Genomic DNA, 14,441 nt, shown 5'->3' on the forward strand with positions numbered 1-14,441 from the left:
CACAGCAATCTTACATGCTTGTGTAAAAGTCATTTAAACTTCTCACACCTGTTAAATTAGGTTAGCAATCATATTCAGGAGAGGAGTCTTTCTCTGTACTTTATTGGTTCATTATTCTGGATTGTTCCAAAGATTGTTATCTGCCAGAGGTTGTAGAATAAACAAGAAGAGAAACAAAATGGAAGTGCTGAGTTATAGTGTTTTTTTCAACGTATAGTACAAGTTCAAGGAAAGTGTGTAGTTTTTTTTTTTAAATACATATTTTAGGTCTTATAGTATTTTATCCCTTCTAATTCTGAGGATATTCAGCAAATTTTTGAGAAGTACAATGATGTACTCACCTTTTTTTGTGGCCTTGGACAATATGATAGCTGACTTTCAGAGGAAAATTTCGCATTATAAATGTAGATGAGTTTTGAAGAAATTGACTGCAATAAGGATGTCAAGCTGGAAGTCTACTCTTATCTAACATTCAGTCTGTCTTAATTACCTGCACATTTTGTAAAATAGTATTTAAAGATGCTGTTTTAAGGCTAAAAATGTACACTTTTTGAAAATAATGATCTAGACTCTTTAATAACATGTGCAACATTGGAGAATATATTTTATAATTAAATGTTGGGAATTTAAAAATTAGACCTATTTTTTTTAATGTAGCTATCTTTAAAAGTGATTTTTTTTCCCTGAGTAAGACTACTTCTCTTTGTGGTTGGCTTAAAACTCCTTGAATAAGTAACACTATCCCTTATCAACAAAAATAAAACTGAAAATATTTGTTGTTTAAAAAATGATAAGAAATTCCCTGTGATATATGCAGTGAAAAAAAAAATCAGGTTAAGGTAACTCTTAAAACTACTAATTGCATAATATTTAGAGAAGCAGTATACTACTTGATATATGATATCACTGAATGTAACTCCTTGGCATAAATCTTTCATAATATGTAGTATTGGAGAGAAAAAAAGTGATCCTGTGCCTTTAATTTCCCTTTCTGAGAGAGGCTGCACACACCACTGACAGGCTCACTTGTTCCGTCTTTAATGTGCAATCTGTTTTCTCCAGCGGAGGGCACTCAGTGTATCACAAACTCAAGCATTAGCACCAACAAGCTCTGAGCATCATCAGTCTCTGGAAAGCCTTCTGAATTAGACAAGGGCTGCCTCTCAGCACAGCTACAAAACACTTTAAACCTGACCAGCTAAATGGATAAACCTAGCCTGCATAGCTTTTAAACTGGGGTCTCATACAGCACAGGAGGCCTACTTGCTAGAAGAACTGAAAATCCAGAGGATGAATTGCTTTATCTGGGAATGGCAAAAGCCAGCACAATAAGGAATGTCAGGTATTCTGAAGATTTTCTTTTCTTTTCTTTTTTTCCTCTCTTTTAACAGAGAAGTTGGTTACCTTCGAGATGGGCTGTAGCTCTTTTGCACAGATTGCCAATTACTGCTGATGGGTCTCTGGTGAATTACACAATGATGTTCAGAGCCTAGAGGCCCTCCCCCACCCCCCCAACTGCTTCCTTCTCCCTGACCCCCATCCCACCCCATGCTAATTTTTTTTCACATATGTATATATATATGCATTTTTGCCCGTCCTCTCCGGGGAAGTTTGTATGGGTCTAGTAGCTCACATGCGAGATCAGAATGGTGTGAATGACAGCCGCACTGTGTCATGAAGGTGGTGGTGGTTTCAGCACGGGAGACCGAATAAGAAGAAAGCTGAGAGAGGGGGGAACCGTTTTGGATGACAAAGGATGGGTAAGTGAACTTTTGTTGTTTCCTTCTTAGCAAAGCTGATCCTCTTGGCTTCCTATTCTCAGTCGTGGCATTAGCTGATAAAAGACGGGAAAACAGGCAAAAAGCAGCAGCCTCTGAGTTTGCCAGTTGACTCACTATAGTTGCTATTATATTTTTAGATCATTTTCTTTTTTGTCGTTTTATTTTAACTGTAAATGCATAACACGGACTTAGACTCTGGAGAAAATAAGGCTGTCTCTTCCGCATGCGTATCCACAGCTTGGGAATTGAGCATGAGATAAATATTATGTTTGATTCTATTTCTTGATAATATTGACCATGCTTGTATTTCTGGTTGCTGTCAGGAATATTGTTAACACTTTACTGCGTGTGTGTCGGGGTGGGGTCATTACTTTATCAGAGGTCGCACAAGGGCTTGTTTCATCTTTGAAGATATGTCCTGAACACAGCTTCCAAATTTCCAGCAGTCATTTGCCAGTCTTATTTTTTCAAGTGTGACTGGCTTTCCCCCCCACCCCTTGCTCCTGTCTGGAAGAGCTGGAATGTATTTCAATGAGTCTGTAGCTGGCATGAGGACAGAGAGCAAGATCAGGTTTCAAATAAAAAAAAAAATCTTAACTGGTTGAGTAAAAGAAAGAGATTTTTTTTTTTTTTAATTAGGGATTTGGCTGAGTGCCTCTTGGTTAAAAATATGAATAGTTAAGATTAATAAAGAAACTGCAGCACGGAGTAGTTTTTTTTTTTTCTTACCGCTAAGAAATAATAAATCTACTGTTGACAGAGCAAAGAAGTCCCTTAATATGCTATGACTTGGAAATGCAGCATAAGTGCCAATAGATTGCAACTTTGCAGGATTTCTGAAGTTAAATGGAGGTAGGGGAGGAAAAAAAGTGTGAGAAATTTGAGCAGCTTGGGATGGGGGGAGGGGGAGAGAGAGAGTAGTCCGCTGTTTCTCTCCTTGTTTATCCCCCAAATTTGCAAAAAAGCAACTGTGTTGAAATAACAGAAAAAAACAAAACTACACAAGATTATTTTGTATTTTATGCAAGTATTTATTAAGAATTTGATAATCATACTTTGCAGTATTCTATGTTAGTAGTTAGGACAGTGAGCCCTTGTATCAGCGCGCAGAAGAGCCTCAGTAGGAAGCTCTCCCTGAATGTTGAGAGTATATATGCTTCTTAACGCATTGAGAATACCTCATGCTGTTATTAGTCTGCATATCATGCTTCACTGACTGTTTATACTGGTGCCAATGCCATTTTTTTCAGAGCTCATATATTGTTATCCCATTATGCAATAAGGATACAATTTCAGGCAGGGCAAACTTGGGTTACCTTGACAGCATTGTGAAGCCCCTTTGCCACATCACAGCATCTTTGCTCAACTAGGAAGGATGTACAAGTACAGGGATTACTAAGTCACATTTTCTCATTACCAGAAAACTTAGTACTTTTCCTTTTAGTACTGGTGTTCAACAAAGTGACTAGCCAGACATTAATATTATTAAATGTCAGCATTAAGTCATAGGATAGGCTTGATGTTTTTCAATGTCGATAGATATATGAACTCCTATAACTCAGGAAGGCTGTTCCTAGTTCTGTGGCACTGTGGCGATGTGAAAAGCAAGCAAGAAGAAATGAAACCTAAATAGCAAATATGCAACACTGAAGAAAATAAGGCTTTCAGTATCAAAAACATGGTTCTTATATCAACTATCCCGATATTATGCTAGAAGAAAGGCCCTGATTGTAGTAAGCTGGTGGTGATTTATATTAATAGCTTTACAATGTGCATTTGTCTTTTTAATATTTTAGGTTTCCATTTAATTACGCAGCTGAGAGGCATGCGTGTGGTGCTAGTGCTACTTCCTACGTTGCTGCTTGTTATGCTCACAGGGGCTCAGAGAGCTTGCCCAAAGAACTGCAGATGTGATGGCAAAATTGTGTACTGTGAGTCTCATGCTTTCGCAGATATCCCTGAGAACATTTCTGGAGGGTCACAAGGCTTATCATTAAGGTTCAACAGCATTCAGAAACTCAAATCCAATCAGTTTGCCAGCCTTAACCAGCTTATATGGCTTTATCTTGACCATAATTACATTAGCTCTGTGGATGAAGATGCATTTCAAGGGATCCGTAGACTGAAAGAATTAATTCTAAGCTCCAACAAAATTACCTATCTGCACAATAAAACATTTCACCCAGTTCCCAATCTCCGCAGTCTGGACCTCTCTTACAATAAACTTCAGACATTGCAATCTGAGCAATTTAAAGGCCTTCGGAAACTCATCATTTTGCACTTGAGATCTAACTCGTTAAAGACGGTGCCAATCAGAGTTTTCCAAGACTGTCGAAATCTTGACTTTCTGGATTTGGGTTACAATCGTCTTCGAAGCTTGTCCCGAAATGCTTTCGCCGGCCTCTTGAAGTTAAAAGAGCTCCACTTGGAGCACAATCAGTTTTCCAAGATCAACTTTGCTCATTTTCCACGTCTCTTCAACCTCCGCTCAATTTACCTACAATGGAACAGGATCCGCTCCATTAGCCAAGGCTTGACGTGGACTTGGAGTTCCTTACACAACTTGGATTTATCAGGGAATGATATCCAAGGAATTGAGCCGGGCACATTTAAATGTCTGCCCAATTTGCAGAAATTGAATTTGGATTCCAACAAGCTTACCAATATCTCACAGGAAACTGTCAATGCATGGATATCCTTAATATCCATCACTTTGTCTGGGAATATGTGGGAATGCACTCGGAGCATTTGTCCTCTGTTTTATTGGCTTAAGAATTTCAAAGGAAATAAAGAAAGCACCATGATATGTGCAGGACCTAAGCACATCCAGGGTGAAAAGGTTAGTGATGCAGTGGAAACATATAATATCTGCTCTGAAGTCCAGGTGGTCAACACAGAAAAATCACACCTGGTGCCCCAAAGTCCCCAGAAACCTCTCATTATCCCTAAACCTACAACCTTCAAATCTGACCTCACCCAGCCCACCCTTGAAATACCAAGCCCTTCCCCAGGATTTCAGATTCCTGGCACAGAGCAAGAGTATGAGCATGTTTCATTTCACAAAATCATTGCAGGGAGTGTGGCTCTCTTTCTCTCAGTGGCCATGATCCTCTTGGTAATCTATGTGTCTTGGAAACGCTACCCAGCCAGCATGAAACAACTTCAGCAACACTCTCTTATGAAGAGGCGGCGAAAAAAGACCAGAGAGTCTGAAAGACAAATGAATTCCCCTTTACAGGAGTATTATGTGGACTACAAGCCTACAAACTCTGAGACCATGGATATATCGGTTAATGGATCTGGGCCCTGCACATATACCATCTCTGGCTCCAGGGAATGTGAGGTATGAACCATGATCCTCCTAAAAGCATTTCTACTGCGGGGAAGGAGAGGTAAATGTTTGAAGCTCTAGAGGTGTCTCTAATCACTAGAAAGATTAATGACCCTTTTGCTTTTGGGTTTTGCTCAGTGTGAAAGGTTACTTAATTAAATTACAACCACCAGGAAATTGACTGCTTTTCTTTTTTCCTTAATGGTTGAAACTTGAAGGAAGTTCATTCAAGGATGAGATTAAGTTGGAATAAAGCACTATGTTAAAATATCTGCTTTTTAACAGTTTGTATACAGGGGTTGGACTTACACACATACACACAAACAAAACTCTTTTCATTCTAAAATTTATGTCTGGTTGTTGTTGTTTGACTTTTGTAATCGAGTAAAGAAGGAGGGGCCAGCTTAATTTAAAAACAAAGTGATTTTACCAAAATTCCAGGAGGTAATGAAGATTTAAACCAAAGAGCAATTTACCCAAGGGTTGATTTTGTTGTACATTTTTAGTTTTAATTAAAGCATGCAACAGGGATCCCACAGGGATAACTGTTTCTGTGTTACTTGCCATTTAGTTATTATACCAGCATAGAGAATGTCAGGCCTATTGTGTAATTGTATTAAGAAGTATAAAAATGTCTTTCTTCCTCCTTTTCTTCCTTCCCATCTCCCTCCCTTCCTCCCTTCCTTCCTTTTTTTCCCCTTCTTTCCCTTCCTCCCTCCCTTTTCTTTTCTTCCTTCCTTCTTTCCTTTCTCTTTGTTTAATTATTGGACATAGATCACTTTTCAAGGGTTTAGTGCTGGCTATGTGTATGTATTATATTCCATGTTTTGGCTTTGTCCCTGGTAACTAAAATCAGGTCATGATGTTGTGGATGATTTAGCAATAACATAATGACAGGCCTAACAGGGACTGTTTGTCAGTGTTGCTGTCATCCCCAAAGACATAATGTGTATTCTTGTTAAACTAATCCAAAATTAAGTGATGCAAATATTTATAAATAAAAAGAGAGAGATTTGGGTTCTGAGTATTTTCCCTTTCTGTAACAGTCACCTCAGATGAAGGCATTTCATGTTATACAATTTTCATTTCCATGAGAATAAGTTTGGAGTCAATGTCTGATTATTTTATTTTAAAGATCATACATTTGAACATGCTTATGAGTAGAAACATAATCACAGGTTTCCAACTTGTCAATAAGTGATATTGAATGGAAATTATTCTTTATTTAGTAAAGGTGATCAAAAAGTGCAAGACTGTAACTGCCAAGGCCTTATTACTAGAACAAATTAGTAAAGAAAGTTTAAGTTCTGACCCTTTGTCATGTTGGTGTCCAATTTTACATAATTCTTTTTTCAAAAGAAAGTTTTAATGAGCAGTTAAAGACTTTTCCCTATTTAATACTAGTTACAACAGTTGAAAAATATAATTTGCTCTTTGATAATATATACCCAAATATTTCCAAAATCCTAACTTTAGATGCTAATGAAAATGTTCTCAATAAAGTACTGAGTATGAAATAATTTCCAACTCAGTGTAATTTGGAATATTGAGTTGTTCTTCACATTTTCTCCTTTCTGTGTATGGTAGAAAAAAATAAAGTAATCCCAGGTGATAAATCCCTAACAAGCAATTGTTTTCAAAAATTAAAGAGAATTTAAATATATATATATATATATACACACACATATATATATATAAAGTCTAACAAGACTTGATGTTTTTATTGCAAGGCTGATATTTATATAATTTATGAATATGAGTAAAACAACATCATCCTGTTTAATTCTAGTCTCCCCATATTTTGTGGTCCTCTTTAAAAGTAGTAATAAAAAAGAAAAGGAAAATCCAGTTCTATTCATTCTTTTCTCTTGACTTTTGTAGCAGAATGGTGATTTTTAGTTATAAGAATTACCGTGAAGAAGGAAAGATTTTTAAAGAGAAGGGATTGAGAACAGTGGTTCTAAAACTTTTCCAGAGATCTTGAATTCCAGAGACTATCCTCTAAAGACTCTAGGTATTACTATGGTAGAAACAAAATAAAAATGTATTTCATTCCAAAAAAAAAAAATGTTTAAAAACAGATTTTGATATTGTACGTGTTCTGTAGAGTGATGTTTATGGTCATGATGTTCCGGTGACGTTGCTGGGGATGGATGTCGTGTTACATAATTAAGTATGAAAAAAAATTAATTATGTGTAACAATGAATCTGTTGAGTTGAAATGGTAGCCCTACTAGAGTAGATCAAACTCTCCATGCCCTAAAAAGTAGAAAGTGGTAGGCTATACCTCCAAGGTCATTAACTCCACTTTTGAGCATGTGAGGTCCAATAAAGCTACATTTAAATGTATAGTAACTTTTTAAAAACACAAATACACAGAAACAAACACTGTAGCCCCCTCCTCCATTTTGTCAGTGCGTTACAGTTACAGATGGATGTAAGAAATGAGGAAAAATGGATTCTTAGAAATTTTGCAAAAACCCTGAATTTCACTTACTTCTTTGTCACTCCAGAGTAAAATTTCTCTTGTTGAGAAATCTCACAAAATGAAGCCAAGAGGGATGAATGGTTTGCCCAAATTTGTGACTTTTTAGGACAGTAAAGGTATGTTGAGTTTTAATCTGGTATTATTTTGACAGACCTCACATATCAGTAGTTTAGAAAAACAGAGAACTGTTCATATATTTATAAGAAATTTTTGTGAGGTAGGTGTTTTTATTCAAAACATTACTTTGATCCAATAAAGCCATAATGTTTAACTAGAAAACTTAGCACTAAATGCTAATTTTCTAAGATAGTGCCTTTAAAAATAATTGCATTAAATTGAAAATACCACTTATATAGTTGGTGGTGTCTTCAGTTACCATGCTCTCAATATAGTTAAAGTATTCATTTTGTCTCTTTCCTTTAAGGAGAAAATAAAAATATTAACATTCCTCCTTAGAATAATGTCTGTGAGCCACTATACATATATAGCATGCAATTGATAAAAGTAGATAATTTTGGCTCCTTTTTTTATAAATTTTCAATTTTAAAGGTCCAAGTGCACATTATATGCTAATAAACTTAAGGAGAATATTATAATAATTTAGGCAGTAAAACTTTCTTATATATATAAAAGAGGAATAGAGTATATAGTTATGAATAATTATTATGATGTATGGCACAATTCTATTCGATATATACATCTCAATCATGATACTTTGAATGGATCAGTGTGCTTGCTTGAACTGAGTCATTTAATTTGTCCTCAGTATGTGCTAAGAGAAGAGAACTTAAACCCCAAAGGATACAGCTTTGTCTAAAATTTAGTGTCACTAATGGAGAAAATTGCAAATACTTTTGAAAATAGCTTGTGAAACTGAATAGCTTTATCTCATTAAAAATATTAGTGGAATTATGAAGTTATTTCATTCTTCATATGAAAATTTTACTTAAAGATTATACAAAACAAAACTGTGAATACCTGGTTCTTCAAAGATATATTTCATAAGCTAAAAAACAGCAGAACTTTTATAAAATTAGCTATCGTGAATATAAGCCAAGAGAGTTTGTCCTTTCAGTTAAAAAAAAAATTGAAATTGGTAAAACCTTAACATGACTGAAAGTGGTCTCCAAAGAGATCTTCCATTCAGAGCATTTTAGAAGAAAGGGAATTGAAATACAAAGTTTAATGATCCAATAATGCTAATAGTGCTGCCATTAGGAAAATGGGACTATAGGTGACATTAGGTATGTATTTTCCAAATATTTAATATTTTCATTACACTCTTCAAAATCAAGTAAAGTACAACTATATTTGTTATTAGTCAGGGCTTATATTATTTATTTCACTGCTGTGCAGTGGGTGGTATAGACCATTTCTAACAGTTTATATTTATATTTATTGAATGTATTAGATCAGGTCCAAACTACTGACTTAAAGAGGATTATTAACTTCTTTCTACACTTTAGAAATTGACATTTTGAAGTATACTGAATAAACTTTCAAGAACTAAAAACCATAGTATACTGAAAGAGGATTCTAATGAAGCAGGCCCAGTATCACCAAGTTTAATACATTTTACCAATATAAAGCTATAGAAAAAAAAGTTAATTCTGATAGCCAACTACTACTGTGTCTTATTAAAATGTTACAATTGAAGCTTTGTATATTTCAAGAAAGTGTATTTGTGTGTGTGTGTGTGTGTGTATTGTGTAAGTATATGCATGTACTAATCCACAGAGATAGAGGGAAAATATAAATATACTCCATGAAAATTTTGTCCATTTTTAACATTTAAAAACTTGGGTCATGATTACTGGAATTCGTTAGTCAGGAAAATACTTTCGAAGATAAATGTTGAAAATTAGTTTGAAATTAGAAGTATTTATATCCAGATACTCCAATGTTTTTATGTAAAAGGAGAATTTAAATTACATGTTGTCATTTTTACTGTGACTTCGGCCTAGTCACTTCATCTCTGTGACTCATCACTGAATGAGTGTATTCAATTAGTGCAATACATCTCAACTCATATCATTCCTCAGAGTAATCAACTTTGTAAAATCATTGTGGTCATTCCCAGTACTACAAGGGCAAGATGGGATGCGCAGGAACAACTGAACTATTTATCTTCATTGTCAATGAGATAAAAAAGAACTTCCTGAATTACTGAAAAGTGGCATGCTCAGGTGAGCAGCCATACAATTTCTGCTTGAAGGGAAAATTTATAACATAAATGTGCACATGTGGGTACACACACAAACGTGTATCTTTTTAAAATTTTCCAATAACTAATTATTTTGAAAGCATTTAATATATGACTTTAAAAAAAAACCTACTGTATAAATTCAATCCAATTAAAATCCATTTGTGAATAGAATTTTTATTAGAATCTGCAGATGGTACTGGTGAAGAGTGACAGCTGCCAAGAAGACCTGGCATGGCTAATTTAAGAAAGATTTTTAAACTGACACTAAAAGGTTTGATGCCTTTCTAGAATTAGCTTGGATTAGCATCTCATCAGCAAGGTTTTAATAACTGGCTGCTCTTTAAGATCCTAAGTTGGGAAGTCTGACTGTGGTTTTAGGAAGGTACAGCTTTTGATACACCCAGCAATCCTCGCATGATTCCAGAAATTTTCTTCCATGACTTTTCTATAGTCAATAAGATTTAGTCATCCTAGCTCTCAAAAATTACATTTATAGATAGTTGTATACTTTGGAAGTTGCTCAGGAATGTTAGCATTGAGGAATGATGACTCATCAGGATTATCACGTCTTTGGAGTTTCATGAATCACTAAGTCATAGCGAAACTGAGGCAACCTGTATTTCACCAGACACTGGAAGTTTTGAAAAATTACTCTGTCTTTGGATCAGTGAAAAGCGTAATAGAAAAGTTGAATATGTTTTAAAAATTAAGATTGCTTTTTATAGAACCAAAAGAGCTATCATTCATTGGGTCAGTTTAATAAAATCTCAATATTCTTAAAATGAAAGCGAAATTGTGAAGGTATTTTTCTCATGCACTCCAGAAGCCATTAAAATTTTAACTGTTTAGTTAAGGAAGGTCGAGAAAAAGCACAGTATTTCCTATAGTATTAAAATGGCTGCTTTTTTTAATAAACTGCTTTAATATGCTTGACACTGCTCAATACATACATAGGATGTGATGTATACTCCTCCTAACTAGTTTAAAAGTATAAACCGTCAAGAGAAATTAAGGTCTGTTAAAAGTAAGATGTTTGACTTGAAATCAAAGCTTACATAATACTTGTAAACGTAAGATTTGGAAATGAAACGATAGCAAAACATTAATAAAAAGTTAAAGTAATGGAGAGAATATTAAAAAAAATCAGAAAAATTCATGTCCAAAACTTATGAACAAGTTTGACTAAAAGGAAAACATTGAACAAAAGCTGCTGCCTGGATATCAGATAAACAATAAACACGTGCATAAATAAATAAGATTATGATATATATAGCATTATTGTTTGTACATGGAAATGAGATATCTTTTAATATTATATAAATTATACACAAACATAAATATCAAAGAAACTTTAAAATATAATTGCGTTTAAACAACCATGTGCAATTAAACAACCATATATATCCCACATAAATATTTATAAAATACTGAACTCTATGTTTCTAAAAGATGGTAGATTAATATGCATTGTACTTTGAATGAACCCTGTTCATTACTAACTTGTCCAGTTAACATGAATGGCTTCAAAAATAAGTATTATTTGGGGGAGACATTAAAAAAGTTTAAATACATCAAAATCATTTTACGTTTCTTCAGGCATTCCCTCAATCTATTTTGCTGGTTTTCTGGGGTTTTTGATATTGATACACCATCTCTTTTTTACTTCCATCTTTTATATATCCACTGAATTCTCAGAGTTTAGAGGTAGGGGTAAAGAGTCATAAAGTTAGCAAGAAGGGTCATATTTTTATTTTTCTTTTATTATTTTTTAATGTAAATTTTAGTACAATAAGCTAAGGTACAGTAAACATGTTTATCACTTTGATTTTAAAAGAAAATTTCCAGGTTAAAAAAAGAGTAATTATAATATCAAAACAAAACTTCCTAAACAAATTTATAATTATCACCTTTACCTACTTATTTAATTGATTTGGATCTTCGAATCACATTGAATTTAAAAACTAAAAAATTATATTAGTTTTTTACAGCACATTTGAATATTTGAAACAGACAAGATAAAATGAATATAGATGGTTTTGTTTAGGAAAACTCATGCTTTTTAAGGATCTCAGTAAGACACTGTACTCCAAAATAGGAATATGTAGTGTTATGAATTAGTTCCACTTTGGGGTCATTTTTAAGGCTAAAGCAAAACCATTTAGGCACTAATTTTTGAATAGCAAATGATACAGACAAAGAGGGAAAATGCCTGATATTGTTTTATTTTCAAAAGTCAATGCTACTTAATTCATATTCACTGTATATTTTCATTTTGAAGGACAACAATTGCTGTTTTGTTGCCTTCTTTTAGAATTAAATATTATCAAATAAATCATTGAAACTACACTGATTTTATTAAAACAAACATACCAGAAAGTCTTTGAGTATAAATTCTATGCTTGCTTTTTCAATTCCTTCTTCCTCAAGTCACATTTACTGAAACTTTTTTTTTCATATTTTCTACTGGGGATCTAATTATTTGCTGCACTGGGAATTATTAAAAGTTGATTTTTGTTTCCTTTTACTGACTTCTGTTAAGTACTCTTATGTGCAAATGAAGCTCTAAAAATATTCCTTGATGTTTCAGCTTAAATTTGAGATGCATTTTACTATTAAGCATTTGATATTTATCATTTTCAGCTGAGACCAATTATTGTTAATTATTTTTAATAAGACAGAAAAAAATAATAGAAATTAGTTATGTCTGAATCTTTTTTAGTATGTTCTTGATAGATGAAAAATTGTTATTTTCTTCTGTGTTTGTAGGTCTGTAAAAGTAATAGCGGAGAGGTCAGCCTTAAAGTACTTTAGGTTGATGGTCAAACCACAACATGGACCAAAATTGCATTGGTCCAGTGGTTAGATCAAGGGGTGAAAAAGAGGTCTCAGAGATTTGAAACTGACTCACTTTACTGCTATAATATTGGACAAGTAAATATATGTCTGACCTTTCTGTGATATAATTTTTCCATCTATTGAACTGGGATAATAACTTTCCAACTAACTTGTTGAAATGATTAATGAGCTACTATTTGAAAACCACTCTGAACTCCTCCATATGAAAGTTTCAGTGTATATATAAATGATTATTAGGCATAAGCCCCACTGTCTACTGAAAAATGCAAAATGCAATGTGGTTGTGTTATTTTCATTGTTATTATTAGTTATAATGATGGTTATAATACTCCCTGATGTAGAAACAAGTGTTGTGGTTACATTTTTACTAAAATGAATAATAAACCTGACCTTTCAGTCCCTTGTCTGAACAGTAATTTAGTTTGGGAACCAGACACACTCATATTTAAATAATACCTCAGAATTTGTAAAATACTCCCTTGGCTAAACATTTTATTCACATTTCAAAGAAAGCAGCATTTACAATTCTTTTATTGGTCTTTAAATAAGAAATGGCATATAGAAAAAATTTGTAACTTTCCAATCTGATCAAGTATTGCTCTCCAGTTCATTTTAAAGAAATGGAGGCAGTTTATATTTCCCCAATGTGTTTTTGCATGAGAAGTGGGAATTTTCAAATAATATATAGGGTATTCCTTGTGAATAAATTAATATGTGATTTTAAGAAGACCTGATATTTCTCTAGTGTGTGTGCATGCACACACACACACACACACACACACACACACATACAGACGTTTAATGCTTTGATATAAATAGTATTTTTGTTGAATATGCTATGAGCTCTTATTTTTGCACAAATGTATGATTATAAAACTCCTGTTTTGTATGATATATCTTAATATGAAATATATTTAAGTTTTCCCAGGGATTACCATTGTGTGTTGTAAAATAGGGGGCACCGCTGGATCAGGTCCTTAACAAAAGCAAACAGCCTACAGACAAAAGAAAAATATTAGCTTTGGGAGAGAAGACAATTAAGTTGTTTTCTTTGTAATTGGAAAAGTAGAATTATTCCAAATTATAGATTCTACCAGTTGATGAGTAAGTCTCTTCCAATCATTTATTCTGGAACTAGGGAAATAACTACATAATGGGGTCACAGATCCCCTGGACCTACCGTGAAGTGGATAAGCTAAACCTCCATTGAACTCATGAGCCCCTGCTCTGAATGGAGGATCACAGTGATGTTTTGGATCCCCAGGAATTAGTGTCCCTTCAGAGTCAATGTCCGGTAATCCCCAAAAGTCTGATTTATTTCACTTTTCCCAATTCACATTCACCTTAGTAAGTAGTTGTGTGTAAAGTGATTCATGTTAGACTTCTATCCACTTAAACTAGCCTTCTTCTACTGATACAGACCAAATACGAATTTAGGAGACCGCTCCTGTACTTTTTCCTGAGGACATCATAATTAAATAGAAACATTATAGGTCTCTTAAATCAGCCTATATTGGTTACTGCTTTGACCCTACTGTTGTATATTGTAGCCATGCCCATTTTGGCACTAGGCCTGTGCCACCTAAGGGTCTCATTTTTCCAAATGCATTTAGGATGCCAGTTCAATGTTAGCTGTTCTCACTATAATTTCTGACCTTCAGTGAAGAGTGACAACAGAGACATTAATCCTGAACTTAATTTTTTCAATCTTTTTCTCTTTTCTAGTTGCTAGACTGTCAATCAATTTTATTATCTTAGGATATGGTGCCTAGTATTATA

The 14,441-nt window shown here is 34.0% G+C and overlaps 1 protein-coding gene across 3 annotated transcripts in view; it reads left to right on the forward strand.

Moving 5' to 3' along the window:
* Positions 1-1,074: 1,074 nt before the first annotated feature.
* Positions 1,075-14,441, forward strand: part of LRRTM4 (leucine rich repeat transmembrane neuronal 4) — a 763,440-nt gene continuing 750,073 nt past the window's right edge. Inside the window, exons 1-3 of one of the 3 annotated variants that reach the window (XM_047781661.1) lie at positions 1,081-1,342; positions 1,681-1,760; positions 3,578-6,219. In XM_047781661.1, the coding sequence (XP_047637617.1) occupies positions 1,757-1,760; positions 3,578-5,130 (1,557 nt within the window). In that variant the 5' untranslated portion in view covers positions 1,081-1,342; positions 1,681-1,756 and the 3' untranslated portion in view covers positions 5,131-6,219. Of the gene's footprint in view, positions 1,761-3,577; positions 6,220-14,441 lie in introns of those variants that run through there. The other 2 variants (XM_047781659.1, XM_047781660.1) reach the window with 2 other exon arrangements.

Source organism: Phacochoerus africanus, chromosome 5 (assembly GCF_016906955.1).
Source record: "Phacochoerus africanus isolate WHEZ1 chromosome 5, ROS_Pafr_v1, whole genome shotgun sequence".
Lineage (NCBI taxonomy): Eukaryota > Metazoa > Chordata > Mammalia > Artiodactyla > Suidae > Phacochoerus > Phacochoerus africanus.